This window comes from Oncorhynchus nerka, linkage group LG9a (genome assembly GCF_034236695.1).
Source record: "Oncorhynchus nerka isolate Pitt River linkage group LG9a, Oner_Uvic_2.0, whole genome shotgun sequence".
NCBI classification, from domain to species: domain Eukaryota; kingdom Metazoa; phylum Chordata; class Actinopteri; order Salmoniformes; family Salmonidae; genus Oncorhynchus; species Oncorhynchus nerka.
The window spans coordinates 34,313,172-34,331,605 of NC_088404.1; the positions used below are offsets into that span (position 1 = coordinate 34,313,172).

Consider the following 18,434-nt stretch of genomic DNA (forward strand, 5'->3'; position numbering starts at 1 on the left):
AGATGTTGACACCACTTCAATCAGTGATGGTGACTGATGCATGGTTGGGGGTGTATCTTCTACATGGACTTGGCTGGCAATAGCTTCAGTAGGCATCTCCCGCTGCAATGGCATTACCTCTGCCATGGTTTGTGGTTGCCGCATTTCTGATGGTATTGATGCTCTTCTAGAGATGGCCTCAGTTGAAACCACCTCTGTCAGTGATGCTGACTGATGGATGGTTGGGGGCATAGCTTCTAAGGGCATTGCTAATAACTCTCCCATGGTTTGTGGTTGTTGCGTTTCTGATGGTATTGATGCTCTTCCAGGCATGGCCTCAGTTGAAACTACATCTGTAGGTAAGACCTGCTCTGCTGGTAAAGCCATTACTTCAGCCACATATTGTGGCTGCTGAGGTACATCATGTATTGATGCCCTTCTACCAGAAGCTTGAGCTGCAGACACTTCTACAGGACCCTGTGGCTCTGATGGCATTGTCCTAACTTCAGACACGTTCTGTTGTGGCTGGGCTGTTGGAGGTATATACGGTTTCTTTATTGGAGCTCTGACACTGTATACCTGAATAGGCATCTCCGACCCTGCTGAAATGGTCACCACCTCAGCCACACCGTGTGCAGGCTGCATAGCTGATGGCATGTAAGGCTGCCTTGCTGTTGCAGTGACTCCCTCTAGGGATGCTGCTACTTCGACTGGTACTATTGCTGCTGTTGGTGGTGGCAGCTGCCTCAATGAGGGAACTGACGCTCTCCTGACAGTGGCGTGGGCTGAGAAGGCCGTAATGGGTGACTGTTGTTCTGAAGGTGTAGTCCTATACATTGGGCATGTCTGCATAGTGAAGGGGATGGATCCTCTCCTGATGGGGGCTTGGACAGTGATGCCCTCTGTGGGTGTGCCAGGCTCTGAGGGAAGCGTTATCACCACATACGTTTCCAGACAATTGGCATATCTCGGAGACAGCGGGGACCTGGGAGAGGCAGCACTCGTCTTGGGCTCCACTGGGGTGGTCAGACTCAGATACAGTGCATTGGGAGGTTCTCTGGTCCTGGGCAGTGTTGTGGCTGTGAATGGCTGTGCTATGCTGGCGTTTGGTACCACTTCTCTGGTCCTGGGAAGAGTGTGGCTAGCGGTAGGAACCACTGGTGGTTTGATGCTTTCCCCTGGACGGTGGCTGAACACCAGCCCTGCAGGAATGGACACAGGCTTGGGAGGGACGGGAGGGGGTGCAGATGTCTTGTGTACTGTACTGGGGCCTGTGGTTGTTACAGTTCCCTGTGTCATTGTCACAGCAGTTGAGACTGATACTGTGGTTGGGACTGAAGGTGGGGTGGAAACAGAAGACTTTTTGGGATAAACCGCTGGCTTGGGTAAGGTGGCGGGAGGTGGTGGAGGAGTGGGAGGTGGTGGTGTATCTGCCACAGGTATACATGTGTCTGAGCTGGGTACAGCAGGAACAGAGGGAGCAGTAGGGAAAGGAGCAACACTCACAACCACAGGCCCTGCTGCCATCAGACTACTGCCTTTATCAACAGTAGAAGTGGTAGTTATTGCCACTGAGTATGCCAGGTCTTGGGTCGACTGGCTGAGCACCGACATGTTCTCCACATTAGGAACTATGATGACCACATGCCCCTGTCTGGTTGGGGTCATCATGACCTGAGGGCCAGCATCACCCTTTGGCCTGACCTGCTCCACCTGCGGCTGTATATCCACCACCACAGACTGTATGGGCTGGCTAGGCAGACCTGCTCCAATGGCTATAGCGGTGGTCATGGTCGGGGAGACATGTTGGACAGCCCTGATTGAGGTAGGCTCTGCTGAGGTCTGGGGCAGGGAGACTGACATAGAGCGAGGTGGAGGAGGAGGTGGGGCTTTTTTGGTGGAGGCTTGTCTCTGGATTCGGGGTGTCCCTGCAGCTGGGACTACTACTGGGGCTGGAGCAGCAGCCTGGACAGGGACTGACTGCACCACTGTAGCCTGGGCAGGAGCTGGGGCTGACAGAGTTAGTGGGGCTTGGGGTGAAACTGGAGAGGTGATGGTAACCATGTCTGGCATTTGGACTACAACTGGAGCTGGAGCAGGAGTTGGAGCAGCTGGGACTGGAGATTGTGCTTGAGAATGTACTGGGCTTGGTATTGGAGTTTGTGCTCTGACCTGCACAGAAGGTAGAACCTGAGCAGCCATTTGGGATGGAGATCTAACCAGGTCTGGTATTTGGACTGCATATGGATCAGGTATCTGTACCACCACTGAGGCAGGGGCTGGGGCTTGGGCTGGAGAAGCTGCAGCATCGGCTGTAGTTGTAGCTGGTGTTGGTGCTTGGATTGGATCTGTAACCAGATCTTCTATTGTGACCAAAACTGTGGTTGGAGAAACAGCCATAATGGGAGCAATAGAAGGAGGGGAGATATCAATAGGTGGCTGAGCAGCAAAGGGACCTGCTGCTTTGGCGAAGTCTGGTGTCGGAGTAGACACTGCAGTAGAGTCGGAAGAGAGAGGACTTCGAGCTTGGAAAGAGGAGGAGGACGTAGCGTTGGAGGCTAGACTTGAGTCTGGAGTCGATGGTGAGGTGGGAGGTGATACAGGAGAGACCTGTGAAGGTGTGGTGGTCGTATAGGGGGCTAGAACTGTCTCAGGGGCAAAGACAGGAGCTGGGGTAGCTTTAGCTGGGGAAACCTCACACACCACAGTGATGGGTTCAATGTCAGCTACCTCTGTTGTTGGTGCATGCTCTGAAACTGAAGTGTACTCTAGCTCTTTTTTAGTCTCAGACTCATAACTAGGGGCAATATCAGAGGACACTCCCACTCCATACTCCTCTACTATACTATCGTCCGTCTCATCCTCTCCAGAGGAACACTGGGTGATCTTCAAGTCCGGTATGGGGAAAAGAGCCCTCCTCATAGTCATATCCTGAGGAACTGTTGGCTTGGCAACATAGACCTCGGGCCGTTTAGGAGGTTCAGAGGGTCGTGGTGGAGCAGGACGTTTCTTCCTCTTAACGTAGGTAGAACCAGCATCTAACATAGGCTTCTCTCCCTCGGCCTCACCAACTTTGCAGCTCTCAGCTGCAGCAGAGGATGGTGCAGTAACATGTATCTCAGGATTAGGAGTGTTGATAGCTGACTGAACCTTCTGAAACTCCTGCTCTATCAACATCAGTTCCTTCTTCTTCAGCATCATCTCCTCATACACCTCTTCAGGAGACCTCAAACCTTTCTTCCCTGGCTCTTTAGCGGGGTCTTTACTGGGCTGCTCCGGTGGGGCTGAAGTACGTTTAGCTTCAGGCTCCTCCACTAGGGATTCGTAGAGGTAGTCCTCTATGGCCATGCCTTCGTAAAGTAGCTCTATCTCAGGGAATGGCTCCGTCTCTCCTTTAGGAGATCTACCTATCTGAAGCATCTCCTCATATTCATCCTCTGCACTCTTTAGTGGCTTTACAGTATTGAACTTCTGTCCTTCAGGGACAACTATCCTGGTCTCTGTGTGAAAGGCGTCTGAATCAGACTCCATGCTAGGAAAATAGTCAGAGACTGATGTCCTGTGAAGCGCTTCCATCTCCCTAGCCTGCCTTGCCTCCTCAGTGGGAGAGGCGTCTTCAATGGAAGACAGGTTACAGGGTGAGGTTAGAGGGAGATTCCTTCTCCTCTGAGCTCGGAGATCATCTTTATCCCTTTTGGACTTCTTGGAGATCCTCTTCCCCTGCTGCTGGTCCGAATCCTTCGGTTTCTCCTGCTCCCTGGGGTGATCCTCCTCCTCCCTGAGCTCCTCCTCCTCTGACGAGTCCTCGATGGTGGGGAATGGCTGGCCGGTATGCCTGTGCTTGGCCTTGCGGGGCTGTTTCCCCTCCCCACTCCTCTTGTGGCTGGGGCTGCTGTCGCTGTCCTCCTCCAGAGAAGAGGCTGAGGTCGGGGAGGTTCCAGGGGTGAAGCTGGACACTTGGACGCTGGATGACCCCTCACCTTTGGACCTGTCCTCCAGAGAATCTGTGATGCTCTCCACCTCTGAATCCCCATCGTTCATGCTCTTTGTTCTCTGCGGCGTCATGGGCATGGCTTTCTTATACACAGTGATTTGCTCATGGAGTTCAGCACTCTCTACAATAGATTTAGGCTCAGACCCTGGGAGAGAATGTATCCTGGCTGGGCTGTCTTCATCATCTATACTGCCTTTTTTTAACAGAGGCTTGGATTTACATGATGTGTTATCCACCACAGCATCCATGGTCTCCTCCACTCTGACCTCTTTCTCTTCTTTTTCCTCCTCCTCTGAGAGAGACATCTCTTCTCCCATCATCCCCATGATCTGCCTGCGTATTAACTCCTCCTCATTCACGAATGAGTCTGGGCTGTCTGGAGGGCTGTCTGTAGGGCTGTCATCTTTGTAGTCCTCGCTGCTGGATGAGGCTGCCGTGCTGACTGCTATTGCACTTAACCTCCGTCTCTGGAGCTTGGGCGAGGGAGAGGGTTCGCTCCCGCTGCTCTCCTCCATCGGCACATAACTCAGAAGCCTCTTTGCCCCATTCCCCTCCTCCTTGGCAGGTATGGCTGTGTCAGGGGTTGTGTCCATGATAGGGACATCTCTGACTGTCTGCAACTCATCCAGCTCCCCCTCGGAGGTATAGGAGCCCTGTGAGATGGGAAATATGTCTGGTCCATCCTGGGACTTGTCACTATAGTCCTCAGGCTTGATGTCAGCCTCAAATGAACTGGCTGGGCTGGATGGTACCTCAGCTACTACCCGGTCTGCTAGGAGGGAGGCTGCAGTTGGCTCTTTCTCCTTCACCTGAAAATAAAAAAGCATCAGATGAAAATGTGCTTGTCCTATGCATAGATAAATCAAAACATACACTACCGGTCAAAAGCTTTAGAACACCTACTAATTCAAGGGTTTTTCTTTATTTTGACTATTTTCTACATTGTAGAATAATAGTGAAGATATAACAACTATGAAATAACACATATGGAATCATGTAGTAACCAAATAAGTGTTAAACCAATCAAAATATATTTTACATTTGAGATTCTTCAAATAGCCACTCTTTGCCTTGATGACAGCTTGCAGTCTTGAAGGACTTCCCACATATGCTGAGCACTTGTTGGCTTCTTTTCCTTCAGTCTGTGGTCCAACTCATCCCAAAACATCTCAATTTGAAAAAGGTTGACACTGTGGAGGCCAGGTCATATGATGCAGCACTCCATAACTTTCCTTCTTGGTAAAATAGCCCTTACACAGCCTGGAAGTATGTTGGGTCATTTTCCTGTTGAAAAACAAATGATAGTCCCACTAGGCCCAAACCAGTTGGGATGGCGTATTGCTGCAGAATGCTGTAGTAGCCATGCTGGTTAGGCGTGCCTTGAATTCTAAATAAATCACAGACACTGTCACCAGCAAAGCACCCCACATCATAACCTCTCCTCCTCCATACTTTACGGTGGGAAATCACATGCGGAGATCATCCGTTCATCCACACCATGTTTCGCAAAGACATGCCGGTTGGAACCAAAAATCTCCAATTTGGACTCATCAGACCAAAGGACAAATTTCCACTGGTCTAATGTCCACTGCCCATGTTCCTTGGACCAAGAAAGTCTCTTCTTCTTATTGGTGTCCGTTAGTAGTGTTTTCTTTGCAGCAATTCGAACACGAACGCCTGATTCACACAGTCTCCTCTGAACTGTTGATGTTGAGACGTGTCTGTTACCTGAACTTTGTGAAGCATTTATTTGGGCTTCAACTTCTGAGGCTGGTAACTCTAATGAACTTATCCTCTGCAGCAGAGGTAACTCTGGGTCTTCCTTCCCAGTGGCGGTCCTCATGAGAGCCAGCTTCATCATAGCGCGTGATGGTTTTTGCGACTGCACTTGAAGAAACTTTCGAAGTTCTTCAAATGTTTCCACATCGACTTGACCTTCATGTCTTAAAGTAATGATGGACTATTGTTTCTCTTTGCTTACTTGAGCTGTTCTTGCCATATGGACTTGGTCTTTTACCAAATAGGGATATCTTCTTGACTTTTTCCACATTTTGTTACGTTACAGCCTTATTCTAAACCTGATTAAATAGTTGTTTTCCCTCTTCAATCTACACACATAATTTCAAAGCAAAAAAAACATTTAATAAACCGAAAAATCACATTTACATAAGTATTCAGACGCTTTACTCAGTACTTTGTTGAAGCACCTTTGGCAGTGATTACAACCTGAAGTATTTTTTGATATGACCATACAACCTTGGCACACCTGCATTTGGGGAGTTTCTCCCATTCTTCTCTGCAGATCATCTCAAGATCTGCCAGGTTGGATGAGGGGCGCCGCTGCACAGTTATTTTCAGGTCTCTCCAGAGATGTTTGATCGGGTTCAAGTCCGGGCTCTGGCCGGGCTACTCAAGGACATTCAGAGACTTGTCCCGAAGCCATTCCTGCGTTGTCTTGGCTGTGTACTAGGGTTGTTGTCCTGTTGAAAATGTGAACCTTTACTCCAGTCTGAGGTCCTGAGCGCTCTGGAGCAGGTTTTCATCAAGGAACTCTCTGTACTTTGCGCCATTCATCCTGACTAGTCTCCCAGTCCCTGCCACTGAAAAACCTCCCCGCAGCATGATGCTGCTACTGCCATCCTTCACCGTAGGGATGGTGCCAGGTTTCCTCCAGACGTTACATTTGGCATTCAGGCTAAAGAGTTCAATCTTGCCATTTGGCAAACTCCAAGCAGGCTGTCATGTGCTTTTTACTGAGGAGTGGCTTCCGTCTGGCCTCTCTACCATAAAGGCCTGATTGGAGGAGAGCTGCAGAGATAGTTGTCCCACAGAGGAACTCTGGTGCTCTGTCAGAGTGACCATCAGGTTCTTGGTCACCTCCCTGACAAAGGCTCTTCTCCCCCGATTGCTCAGTTTTTCCGGGCGGCCAGCCGAAGGAAGAGTCTTGGTGGTTCCAAACTTCTTCCATTTAAGAATGATGGAGGCCACTGTGTTCTTGGGAACCATTAATGCTGCAGAACTTTTGGTACCCTTCCACAGATCTGTGCCTCAACATAATCCTGTGTCAGAGCTCTACGGACAATTCCTTCAACCTCGTGACTTAGTTTTTGCTCTGACATGCACTGTCAACTGTGGGAACATATTTTGACAGGTGTGTGCCTTTCCAAATCATGTCCAATCAAATGAATTTACCACAGGTGGACTCCAATCAAGTTGTAGTAACAACTCAAGGATGATCAATGGAAACAGGATGCACCTGAGCTCAATTTCGAGTCTCATAGCAAAGGGTCTGAATACTTATGTAAATAAGGTATTTCTGTATTTTTATTTTAATACATTTCTCAACATTTCTAAAAACCTATTTTTCGCTTTGTTATTATGGGGTATTGTGTGTAGATTGATGAGGAAAATATTGCAATTAATCCATTTTAGAAAAGGCTGTAACGTAACGAAATGTGGAAAGGGGGAGGTCTGAAACTTTCCAAATGCACTGTTTATGGCTGGAGCAAATTATATGTGTGTGAACAGTTAATAACTATGGCAGAGATCTATAGTTGTATGGGATCACAATCTTGAATAGGAATTATGATAACAACAATAAATTGATTCATATGTTAAACAAAAAGTTACCTTCACCGTCTCCTTCTCAGTGAGTATCTGCTGAGGTTCAGGAAGGACATCATCCACCTTTTCAACCAATGGAGTGGCCACTTCCTTGATAGTATCAGTTTGGACTGGTTGTGGAGCAACATAAAGTGGTTCCTGTTGTTTCGGTTGCTTCTCAACCTTCTCCTCTGCTAGTTTAGGTAGCTCTGTTGGTTGAGCCTCAGCCTCTGGCTTCTCCTCCACAGTGGCTGGAGTGACAGCAACAGCAGTAGCCACTGTGGTGGATAGAGGAGCAGGAGGAGTCATGGCCTCAGTCACTAGGACAGAGGCAACTGAAGCAGCTACTGCTGGAGCATCCGTTTTGGGTGGTTCAGATTTAGGTGGTACAGGATTAGGCAGCAAAGCCTTAGGAAACTCTGCCACAGAAGGCTCCATTTTTGGTGCCTCTGTCTCCGCCTTACGGACTTCCGTCTCAGGAGCCTCAGCCTTGGCGACAGTCATGGGAGCTTCAGCCTTGGGGACTTCCATCTTTGGTTCCATTTGTGCAAGGCCAGGTATTGGTGTAGGCGGAGTGGGCACTGAGGTGAGAGGCACAGCCTGGGATGGGGGCTGTGTTTTAGAGAAAGGCTGGGCCTTGCTGCTTACTGCTGCTGGAGGCTGGGGCTCTGTCTTGGTGGTTGCGACTACAGGGAGTGGTGTGGGCTGGGCCTGGGTCTTGATGGGTTGGGACTGGGCCATCTTTCCCATGTCTCCCAGTTGTCCATAGAGAGCCCTCTGGGTCTGGCAGTTCAGACACAGCCATTCCTTCTGTCAACACAGAGAACAACACACAGTGGTTAGTGGTCAGTTCAGACACAGTTATTACTTCTGTCATGGAGGGGACAACACACAGGTGGTTAGTGCTTAGTACAGACCATGTTAGCGTCATTCCAAGCCAACGCCTGGCTCTATTCCAATAGGGGTTCCAAATACAATGGAAGAGAAATCATTCACCCTTCATAACACAGATTTGTCAACTGCGTTCATCAGCGGTACAAAAGCAGCAACATGTGTTAATGTTACACCACACTCAGGGGAACTGTGAAGGGTACTGTAGTGGAATGTTACCACCTATCTTAATTTAACTCCTGAAGCCATGTGTGGATAACAATGATGGACAATGTACACTGGTACAGTCAGTGCCGTGCATTACGCAGTTACAAACACTAGAAGTCATAGTGAACCCTAACACCACCCTACTGTAGTTTAATGTATTCTACCAGTGTTTAATATATTCTACATCAGTTCAAATTACACCACATAAACTAATCTGCTTTTAGAATTCCTAAGCCTCGAGCAAAGAAAACCTCCATAACACCGTTAGTCTGAAGCGTAACAAGCCCTTGTCAGGTAGCATATAAAAATAGCTTACCTTTCCAGAAAACAAATCACATCTTATTGCTATTGACATTACATCTCTCTCCACAGCAGCATGATCTTTTTGCACCATTTATTTTGGGTCGGTTGAGGAAAAAACATTTGCAGTGAACTGGTAGAGCAGACAGGAGAACAGCACTGCGACTGTACCTCTGCAGAGACGGTGTGGGGATGTGACACGGTGTGGGGATGTGACACTCGGGTAGAGCAGACAGGAGAACAGCACTGCGACTGTACCTCTGCAGAGACGGTGTGGGGATGTGACACGGTGTGGGGATGTGACACTCGGGTAGAGCAGACAGGAGAACAGCACTGCGACTGTACCTCTGCAGAGACGGTGTGGGGATGTGACACGGTGTGGGGATGTGACACTCGGGTAGAGCAGGAGATGCTGGAGCAAAATGCATCCCCTTTATTAACCACCTCTCACTTTCAATCACCATGTGTGTAGGGCTGTGATGTTCATGACATTTGTGAGAAAGTAATAACAGTTCGAATAGAAAAATAAATAAATATATATTTGTTTGTTTGTTTGAAAAAATTTAGTGGTTATTTGCAGGAACAGGGGCATTGCCAGGGAAACCAAAGACTTGTTTGTTACAACACCTTGCTTGTTCCAGCAAGGCGCTGGACGTTTCATCACGTTGTAGTCTATGTTCCAGCAGAAATGGACTCAACTTCCCCAAACCCTCCTTTGCCCTCAGACAAAGCTAAATTGATCAGGGCATGGACTCTACAAAGTGTGGAAAGCATTCCACCGGGATGCTGGCCCATGTTGATTCCAATGCTGCCCACAGTTGTGTCAAGATGGCTGGATGTCCTTTGGGTGGTGGACCATACTTGATACACACAGGAAACTGTTGAGAGTGAAAAACCCAGCAGTTACAGTTCTTGACACAAACCCATGCGCCTGGCACCTCCTACCATACTCTGTTCAAAGGCACATCAATCTTTTGTCCCTATTCACCCTCTGAATGGCACACATTTACCTTTTACTAATTTAGCAGACACTCTAATCCAGAGCGATTTACAGTAGTGAGAGCATACTTATTCATACTTTTCTTTTCTACGCAATCCATGTCTCAATTGTTTCAAGGCTTAAAAATCCTTCTTTAACCTGTCTCCTCCCCTTCATCTACACTGATTGAAGTGGACTTAACAAGTGACATCAATAAGGGATCATAGTTTTCACCTGGATTCACATGGTCAGTCTATGTCATGGAAAGAGCAGGTGTTCTTAATGTTTTGTATACTGTATATATTTTTTTAAACAGTCATGAGGGTTATTTTATTTTCATGACGGTCTTCATCAATATCCATCGTTTACACAGTTACACGGTAATTGTTCCAGCCCTACATGTGTGTGAGATATGGGGATATTCCATACGCATGCACAGATAACCCACTGCACACTGCGCACACACACACAACTTATAGGATACATAGAAACACATGTTGAAATGTTCACATTAGTGCACATATTCAAAGATGTGCAGAGTGTCTTCAAAAAGTGTCTTCAAAAAGTCTTCACACCCCTTGAATTGCTCCACATAGTGTTGTGTTACAGCCTAAATTTAAAATGGATTCAATTGAGATGTTTTGTCACTGGACTACACACAATACTCCAAAATGTCAAAGTGTAATTATTATTTTATTTTTCATACAAATTAATGAAACATTAAAAGCTGAAATAATAAGTATTCAACCTCTTTGTTATGGCCAGCCTAAACAAGTTCAGTAAGTAAAAATGTGCTTAACAAGTCACATAATAAGTTGCATGGACTCACTCTGCGTGCAATAATAGTGTTTAACGTGATTTTTGAATGACTACCTCATCTCTGTATCCCACACATACAATTATCTACAAGGTCACTCAGTTGAGCAGTGAATTTCAAACACAGATTCAACCACAAAGACCAGGGAGGTTTTCCAGTGCCTCTCAAAGAAGTGCACCTACTGGTAGATGGGTAAAAAAATAAGCAGACATTGAATATCCCTTTGAGCATCATGAAGTTATTAATTACACTTTGGATGGTGTATCAATATACCCAGTCGCTACAAAGATACAGGCATCCTTCCTAACTCAGTTGCCGGAGAGGAAGGACACCGCTCAGGGATTTCACCATGAGGCCAATAGTGACAAAACAATTACAGAGTTTAATGGCTGGGATAGGACAAAACTGAGGATGGATGTAGTTACTCCACAATACTAACCTAATTGACAGAGTGAAAAGAATGAAGCTGGTACAGAATAAAAAATAAAGTAAAACCGCAAAAAGTATGCAAAGCAATTAACTTTTTGTTCTGAATTAGAGGTCGACCGATTAATCGGCATGGCATGCCCGATTAATTAGGGCTGATTTCAAGTTTTCAGAATAATCGGTAATTGGCCTTTTTGGATGCCAATTATGGCCGATTACATTGCAATCCGTGAGGAGACTGCGTGGCAGGTTGACCAACGGTTACACAAGTGCAGCAAGGAGCCAAGGTAAGTTGCTGGCTAGCATTAAACGTATCTTATAAAAAACAATCAATCTTCACATAATCACCAGTTAACTACACATGGTTGATGATATTACTAGATTAACTAGCTTGTCCTACGTTGCATATAATCAACGCGGTGCCTGATAATTTATCATTGAATCACAGCCTACATCAACTTCGCCAAACGGGTGATGATTTTAAAAAAGCACAATCTTTGCACAAATGTACCTATCCATAAAAATCAATGCCTTTCTTAAAATCAATACACAGAAGTATATATTTTTAAACCTGCATATTTAGTTAAAAGAAATTCATGTTAGCAGGCAATATTAACTAGGGAAATTGTGCCACTTCTCTTGCGTTCCGTGCAAGCAGAGTCAGGGTATATGCAACAGTTTGGGCCGCCTGGCTCGTTGCAAACTGTGAACTAATTTGCAGAATTTAACATAATTATGACATAACAATGAAAGGTGTGCAAAATAACAGCAATATTTAGACTTAGGGTTGCCACCCGTTCGATGAAATACGGAACGGTTCCGTATTTCACTGAAAGAATAAACATTGTGTTTTCGAAATTATAGTTTCTGGACTTGACCATATTAATGACCAAAGGCTCGTATTTCTGTGTTTATTATATTATAATTGTAAGTCGCTCTGGATAAGAGCGTCTGCTAAATGACTTAAATGTAAATGTAAATGTAAGTCTATGATTTGATATTTAATAGAACAGTCTGACTGAGTGGTGGTAGGCAGCAACAGGCTCGTAAGCATTCATTCAAACAGCACTTTACTGCGTTTGCCAGCAGCTCTTAGCAATGCTTGAAGCACAGCTCTGTTTATGACTTTAAGCCTATCAACATTAGACTGGCAACATCCAATAGTCAAAGGTATATGAAATAAAAATGGTATAGAGAGAAATAGTTGACAATTCATAATTCCTATAATAACTACAACCTAAAACTTTTTAACTGGGAATATTGAAGAAATGGAAATATTGAACCATCAGCTTTCATATGTTCTCATGTTCTGAGCAAGGAACTTAAACGTTAGCTTATTTAAACCAAATTGAACATGTTTCATTATTTATTTGAGACTGAATAGATGTTATTTATGTATTATATTAAGTTAAAATAAAAGTGTTCATTGTTCATCCAGTATTGTTGTAATTGTCATTATTACAACTATATATATAAAAATCGGCCGATTAATCAATATCAGCTATTATTGGTCCTCCAATAATCGGTGTAGGTATCGGCGTTGAAAAATCATAGTCGGTCGACCTCTGTTCTGAATACATAGTGTAATGTTTGGGGCAAATTCAATACAACACATTACTGAGTACCACTCTTCATATTTTCAAGCATAGTGGTGGCTGCATCATGTTATGGGTATGCTTGTAATCATAAGGACTGGGGAGTTTTTCAAGATAAAAAAAAACAGAATGGAGCTAAGCACAAGCAAAATCCTAGAGGAAACCCTGGTTCAGACTGCTTTCCACCAGACACTGGATGATGAACTCACCTTTTAGCAGGGAAATAACCTAAAACACAAGTTCAAATCTACACTGGAGTTGCTTACCAAGAAGACAGTGAATGTTCTTGAGTGGCCGAGTTACAGTTTTTACTTAAATCTATTTGAAAATCTATGACAAGACTTGAAAATGGTTCTCCAGCTATGATCAACAACCAATGAAGAATTTTTTAAAGAATAATGGACAAATATTGTACAATCCAGGTGTGCAAAGCTCTTAGAGACTTACCCAGAAAGACTTACAGCTGCAACATGTAACATGTATTGACTCAGGGGTGTGAATACTTATGTAAATTAGATATTTCTGTATTGTTTTTCAATGAATTTGCAAACATTTCTAAAATACATTGATTTCACTTTGTAATTATGAGGTATTGCGTATAAATGGGTGAGAAAAACTTCATTTAATCATTTAATCATTATATATTGCATGTTCAAGAAAGTCAATGGTGAGACCACACACACACACACACACACACACACACACAAAAAAAAAAAACACTCTTTCTCAATGGGATTAGTGCTGGTTCCAGAGACGAGTAATGTAAATTAATAGTATTGCATGGGAACGTCACGTACTGACAGGAGATTTATTGAGTGATGTAACACACCCTCTGTCATGGCCAGGCATAGGCCTGTAGTCCACACCACATCCAGCTATGCCAGGGATCCCCTGTGTGTTCCCAGAAACAAACCCAAAATACCTCTACTTCCACACCCTTGCTGAGTGTGAGCATCTGGGGTCAGGGCCCAGGGTTCAGAACTAACAAAAGCCTTTGCAACATGAGTTGTTCAACCCACTGGGTGCCTTTTGAATATTGTTGTCAATAAAACCTTTTGATTTTGCCTAATTCTAACTTTCTGTCACAAAGAGCACATGTTCAACTTCATAAAATACATGTTTCCCATCCCAAAAGTATTTTAAAACAAAGAGCCTATTAAAGAGCAACTGACCCTAAAAACCAACGTCTCCTTTTAAAAAAATGGCCTCTGTGGCATCAAGATGAGTCAGAAACATTTATTCTAGTGTCAAAATGGACTATAAAGCGTAAATATTATCATTTTGGTAATAAAGTCATTCTCGTCCAAAACCTAGTTTTGTAAGTGAGTTCACCATGACTTAAGGGTTGCGTATAAATTACTTACGTGCCCACTTCTGCCAATGATGCCCAATTGCCCAGAGACAACACGTTGTGGTCCGCCCCCAGCTTCTATGTGGATATTGGCAATGTTTCCAAGTCTGCATATGGGTGCAACGCACGCACATTTAGCTCGGCAAATAGGAGTGAAAATGAGCTTCCATAAAGTTGGTGCAAACTTCCAATGCATTTCAAAAATGTTTAAACTCGAACTGGCTAGCTAATGTTAGCTAATTTCTACTCAGACAAAGATTAGTGATAACTAACCCAGATAAGCAAGTTAGGTAGCTAACTAGCTAGCATTCGGGGGCTTTGTCTGCTAACACAAAACAACATGCATGTTCTCATAACATTTTATAGTGTATTTTCTAAGGCAAACATAAATGAAGGATGGTACTGATTACAAATATATGGTAGAGGATGTCGGCTTCAGTGTCTTAATGGCATATCTACAAGATGCCATGTCGAAAAACTGTGACGGCACAGATGGAGAAATTGTACAGCGATTGCTCTGCAAGTACAAAGCGCAAACTCTTAAACATCATATGAGGTGTTAACAACAGATTGGTGGACATCTATGGACACGCTGTCATACATCACTGCAATGAGCCATCACATTAATGAGAAGGGGGACATGAAGTCCCATGTACTGACAACTCAGAACATGCAGGAGAGGCACACAGCAGAAAACCTAAACATACATTAACTACCATTGTTGCTGAATGGGCAGAGGACAGCAGCAGTAAGGGGAGTGCCTTCTGGTAGGTAGCCAGGACTACGGTAGATTGAACTGCATATCTGAATTGTGAATTCACCTAATTTCATTATTTTTTCTTATCCTTTAAACGTTGAAATTATTTTAAAAAATGGCTATAGGAGCTGGGTGGGATATAGGAGCCAAAGTCAGGCTCCTTCATGACCAGTATTTGTAACGATAGGGGCCTGGAGCTGATCTACACTGCCATGCCAATAGGCAAACAAATCAGAAGGAACAAATGTTGATTAATAATAAGACAGTACATCACAAATGTTGAGTAATATCTTGCTTTCAATACATGTGCCACTCATCAACTCTTCAGCATTTTGGCTGACTGAAAGACAGGCTGATACTGATGTCTGAATTGGGAGATATCTTGCACTCAGCATTCAAATTAGACAAGATTATACAATGTATTACTTTTTATCGCCTGTTGTCAATATTTTTAATCGATTGGTAATATCAATAGGGGGAGGGTTACCCTGTGTATTCTTCAAGCATGTTTGGGAACTCCTGTCTTATACAGGACACCATCCAAGAAAACCACCATGCTGATAGGTAGTCTCTATATCGGCTGTGAATGACAATAGAAGATAAAAGGCATCAAAGCTGGAACCGAGAGACTGAAAAACAGCTTCTATCTCAAGGAATTCCGACTGTTAAACAGCCATCACTAACATTGAGTGGCTGCTGCCAACACACTGACTCAAATCTCTAGCCACTTTAATAATTAAAATTTGGATGTAATAAATGTATCACTAATCACTTTAAACAATGCCACTTTATATAATGTTTACATACCCTACATTACTCATCTCATATGTATATACTGTACTCTATACCATCTACTGCATCTTGTCTATGCCGCACGGCCATCACTCATCCATATATTAATATGTACATATTCTTATTAATTCCTTTACACTTGTGTGTATAAGGTAGTTGTTGTGAAATTGTTAAGATTAATTGTTAAGATATTTACTGCACGGTTGGAACTAGAAGCACAAGCATTTTGCTACACTCGCATTAACATCTGCTAACCATGTGTATGTGACCATTAACATCTGCTAACCATGTGTATGTGACCATTAACATCTGCTAACCATGTGTATGTGACCATTAACATCTGCTAACCATGTGTATGTGACCATTAACATCTGCTAACCATGTGTATGTGACCATTAACATCTGCTAACCATGTGTATGTGACCATTAACATCTGCTAACCATGTGTATGTGACCATTAACATCTGCTAACCATGTGTATGTGACCATTAACATCTGCTAACCATGTGTATGTGACCAATAACATCTGCTAACCATGTGTATGTGACCATTAACATCTGCTAACCATGTGTATGTGACCATTAACATCTGCTAACCATGTGTATGTGACCAATAAAATTGGCTTTGACCCGTTAATTGAAACGCATTCCAGGTGACTACCTCATGAAGCTGGATGAGAGAATGCCAAGAGTTTGCAAAGCTGTCATCAAGACAAAGGGTGGCTATTTGAAGAAGTGTAGAAAATAGTCAAAATTAAGAAAAACCCTTGAATGAGTAGGTGTGTTCAAAATGCTTACTGGCACTGTACATCTCTTGATACACCAAGTAGCCAGGGAAGAGAGGAGAATAATGTGCCAATTTGAAAGCTATTTAAAAAATGTTGCTATTTTTAAAGTAGCCCTAATGCTAGAAAATGTTGGGACAACCCTGCACTGGAGACTTGAAGACAGAGCCTTAGATTTGGCAAATAGATAAATAGCCATTCTCATTCTGGTTAGACAGCTGAAGTTATACTCTACACACAACTTATTTTTATTTGCTAGGTAAGTATAGGCATACTGTCTTAATAAACATGTCAATATATTTTCAGAATATTCTTTCTTATCTTTGTAACACGAACACACACATTGATAAATGTATCTACACTCAAGCTGGAGCACAAGATGCTTGTGCAATGTCCACATGTAGCCTACACCTGAAGGGATCTTATGGTTCTGAGATGTGTCCCCCGGGAAAGATCTAACACTGGACATAAGGAGAGATGAGGCCAGACAAAACTAGCCAGTTATAGAATATTTTGTTGTAGGACAGCTGAGCTGACTGAAGACCACAGGCATTCAACTTGTAGTTGATATTGTTTCAACGGTAACATGTCTTTACATGACATGATGAAACTTTGAAACCAGCGAAGGTGCAAGCTACTTTAAAAGCAAGGTGTTGTAGAACGAGTGTCTTATGAAACACATTCCAGACCTTGGTTCTTGCTATCTTGTCATAACTGTGATTTGACAGAGAAATATTAGCTATAGAGCCCTGCACAGGCATGAATTATAAGCTCAAGTCCAAGCCCTACCCATGTCTGCAACGTTCAGGCCCTACCCTACCCAGGCCCGATTGCTTCTGCCAAATTTAAAGCCCTGCCCAAAATCAGAAATAATTAGTAAATCCATTGCCTGTTCCTCTCTGTCTGTCACACGCTCCTGCATGCACTCTGCTAATGGCGTCTCTACATCCTGCCACAACATCTCAAATGAGATTAGGTCTGGACTTTTAGTAGGCCATTCCAAAACTTGCATTGTAGCAATTTTCATGTAGACTTGATTTTGTGTTTTGGATCATTGTCCCGCTGCATGATCTGCTTCAGCTCACAGACAGAAGGCCTGACATTCTCCTGTTGAATTCTCTGATACAGAGCACAATTTCATGATCCCTTCTATTAATGATCTGCTTCAGCTCACAGACAGAAGGCCTGACATTCTCCTGTTGAATTCTCTGATACAGAGCACAATTTCATGATCCCTTCTATTAATGATCTGCTTCAGCTCACAGACAGAAGGCCTGACATTCTCCTGTTGAATTCTCTGATACAGAGCACAATTTCATGATCCCTTCTATTAATGATCTGCTTCAGCTCACAGACAGAAGGCCTGACATTCTCCTGTTGAATTCTCTGATACAGAGCACAATTTCATGATCCCTTCTATTAATGATCTGCTTCAGCTCACAGACAGAAGGCCTGACATTCTCCTGTTGAATTCTCTGATACAGAGCACAATTTCATGATCCCTTCTATTAATGATCTGCTTCAGCTCACAGACAGAAGGCCTGACATTCTCCTGTTGAATTCTCTGATACAGAGCACAATTTCATGATCCCTTCTATTAATGATCTGCTTCAGCTCACAGACAGAAGGCCTGACATTCTCCTGTTGAATTCTCTGATACAGAGCACAATTTCATGATCCCTTCTATTAATGCAAGTCCATCTGTCCATAGAACATTCTTCCAAGAGTCTTGATGATCATCCAGGTGCTTCCAGGTACTTTGTGTGAAACTTAAGTGAACTTTTTGGATGAAATGGGTCTCATTATATCTGGTGACAACCAAACACTGCATTCCACAGTAAGAACCTCATATCAATGGTCAAGCATGGTGGTGGTAGTGTGATGGCTTGGGGATGCTTTGCTGCCTCAGAACCTGGATGACTTGCCTTAATAGAAGGAACCATGAATTCTGCTAATTTT

The 18,434-nt window shown here is 43.9% G+C and overlaps 1 protein-coding gene across 1 annotated transcript in view; it reads right to left on the reverse strand.

Moving 5' to 3' along the window:
* The window catches only part of LOC115119048 (protein piccolo-like), a 161,727-nt gene that overhangs the window by 66,841 nt on the left and 76,452 nt on the right, over positions 1–18,434 (reverse strand). The window contains exons 19-20 of the mRNA XM_065022150.1: positions 7,604–8,386; positions 64–4,782 (exon numbers count right to left, since the gene is read on the reverse strand). Coding sequence (XP_064878222.1) covers positions 64–4,782; positions 7,604–8,386 — 5,502 coding nt within the window. The remainder of the gene's footprint in view (positions 1–63; positions 4,783–7,603; positions 8,387–18,434) is intronic.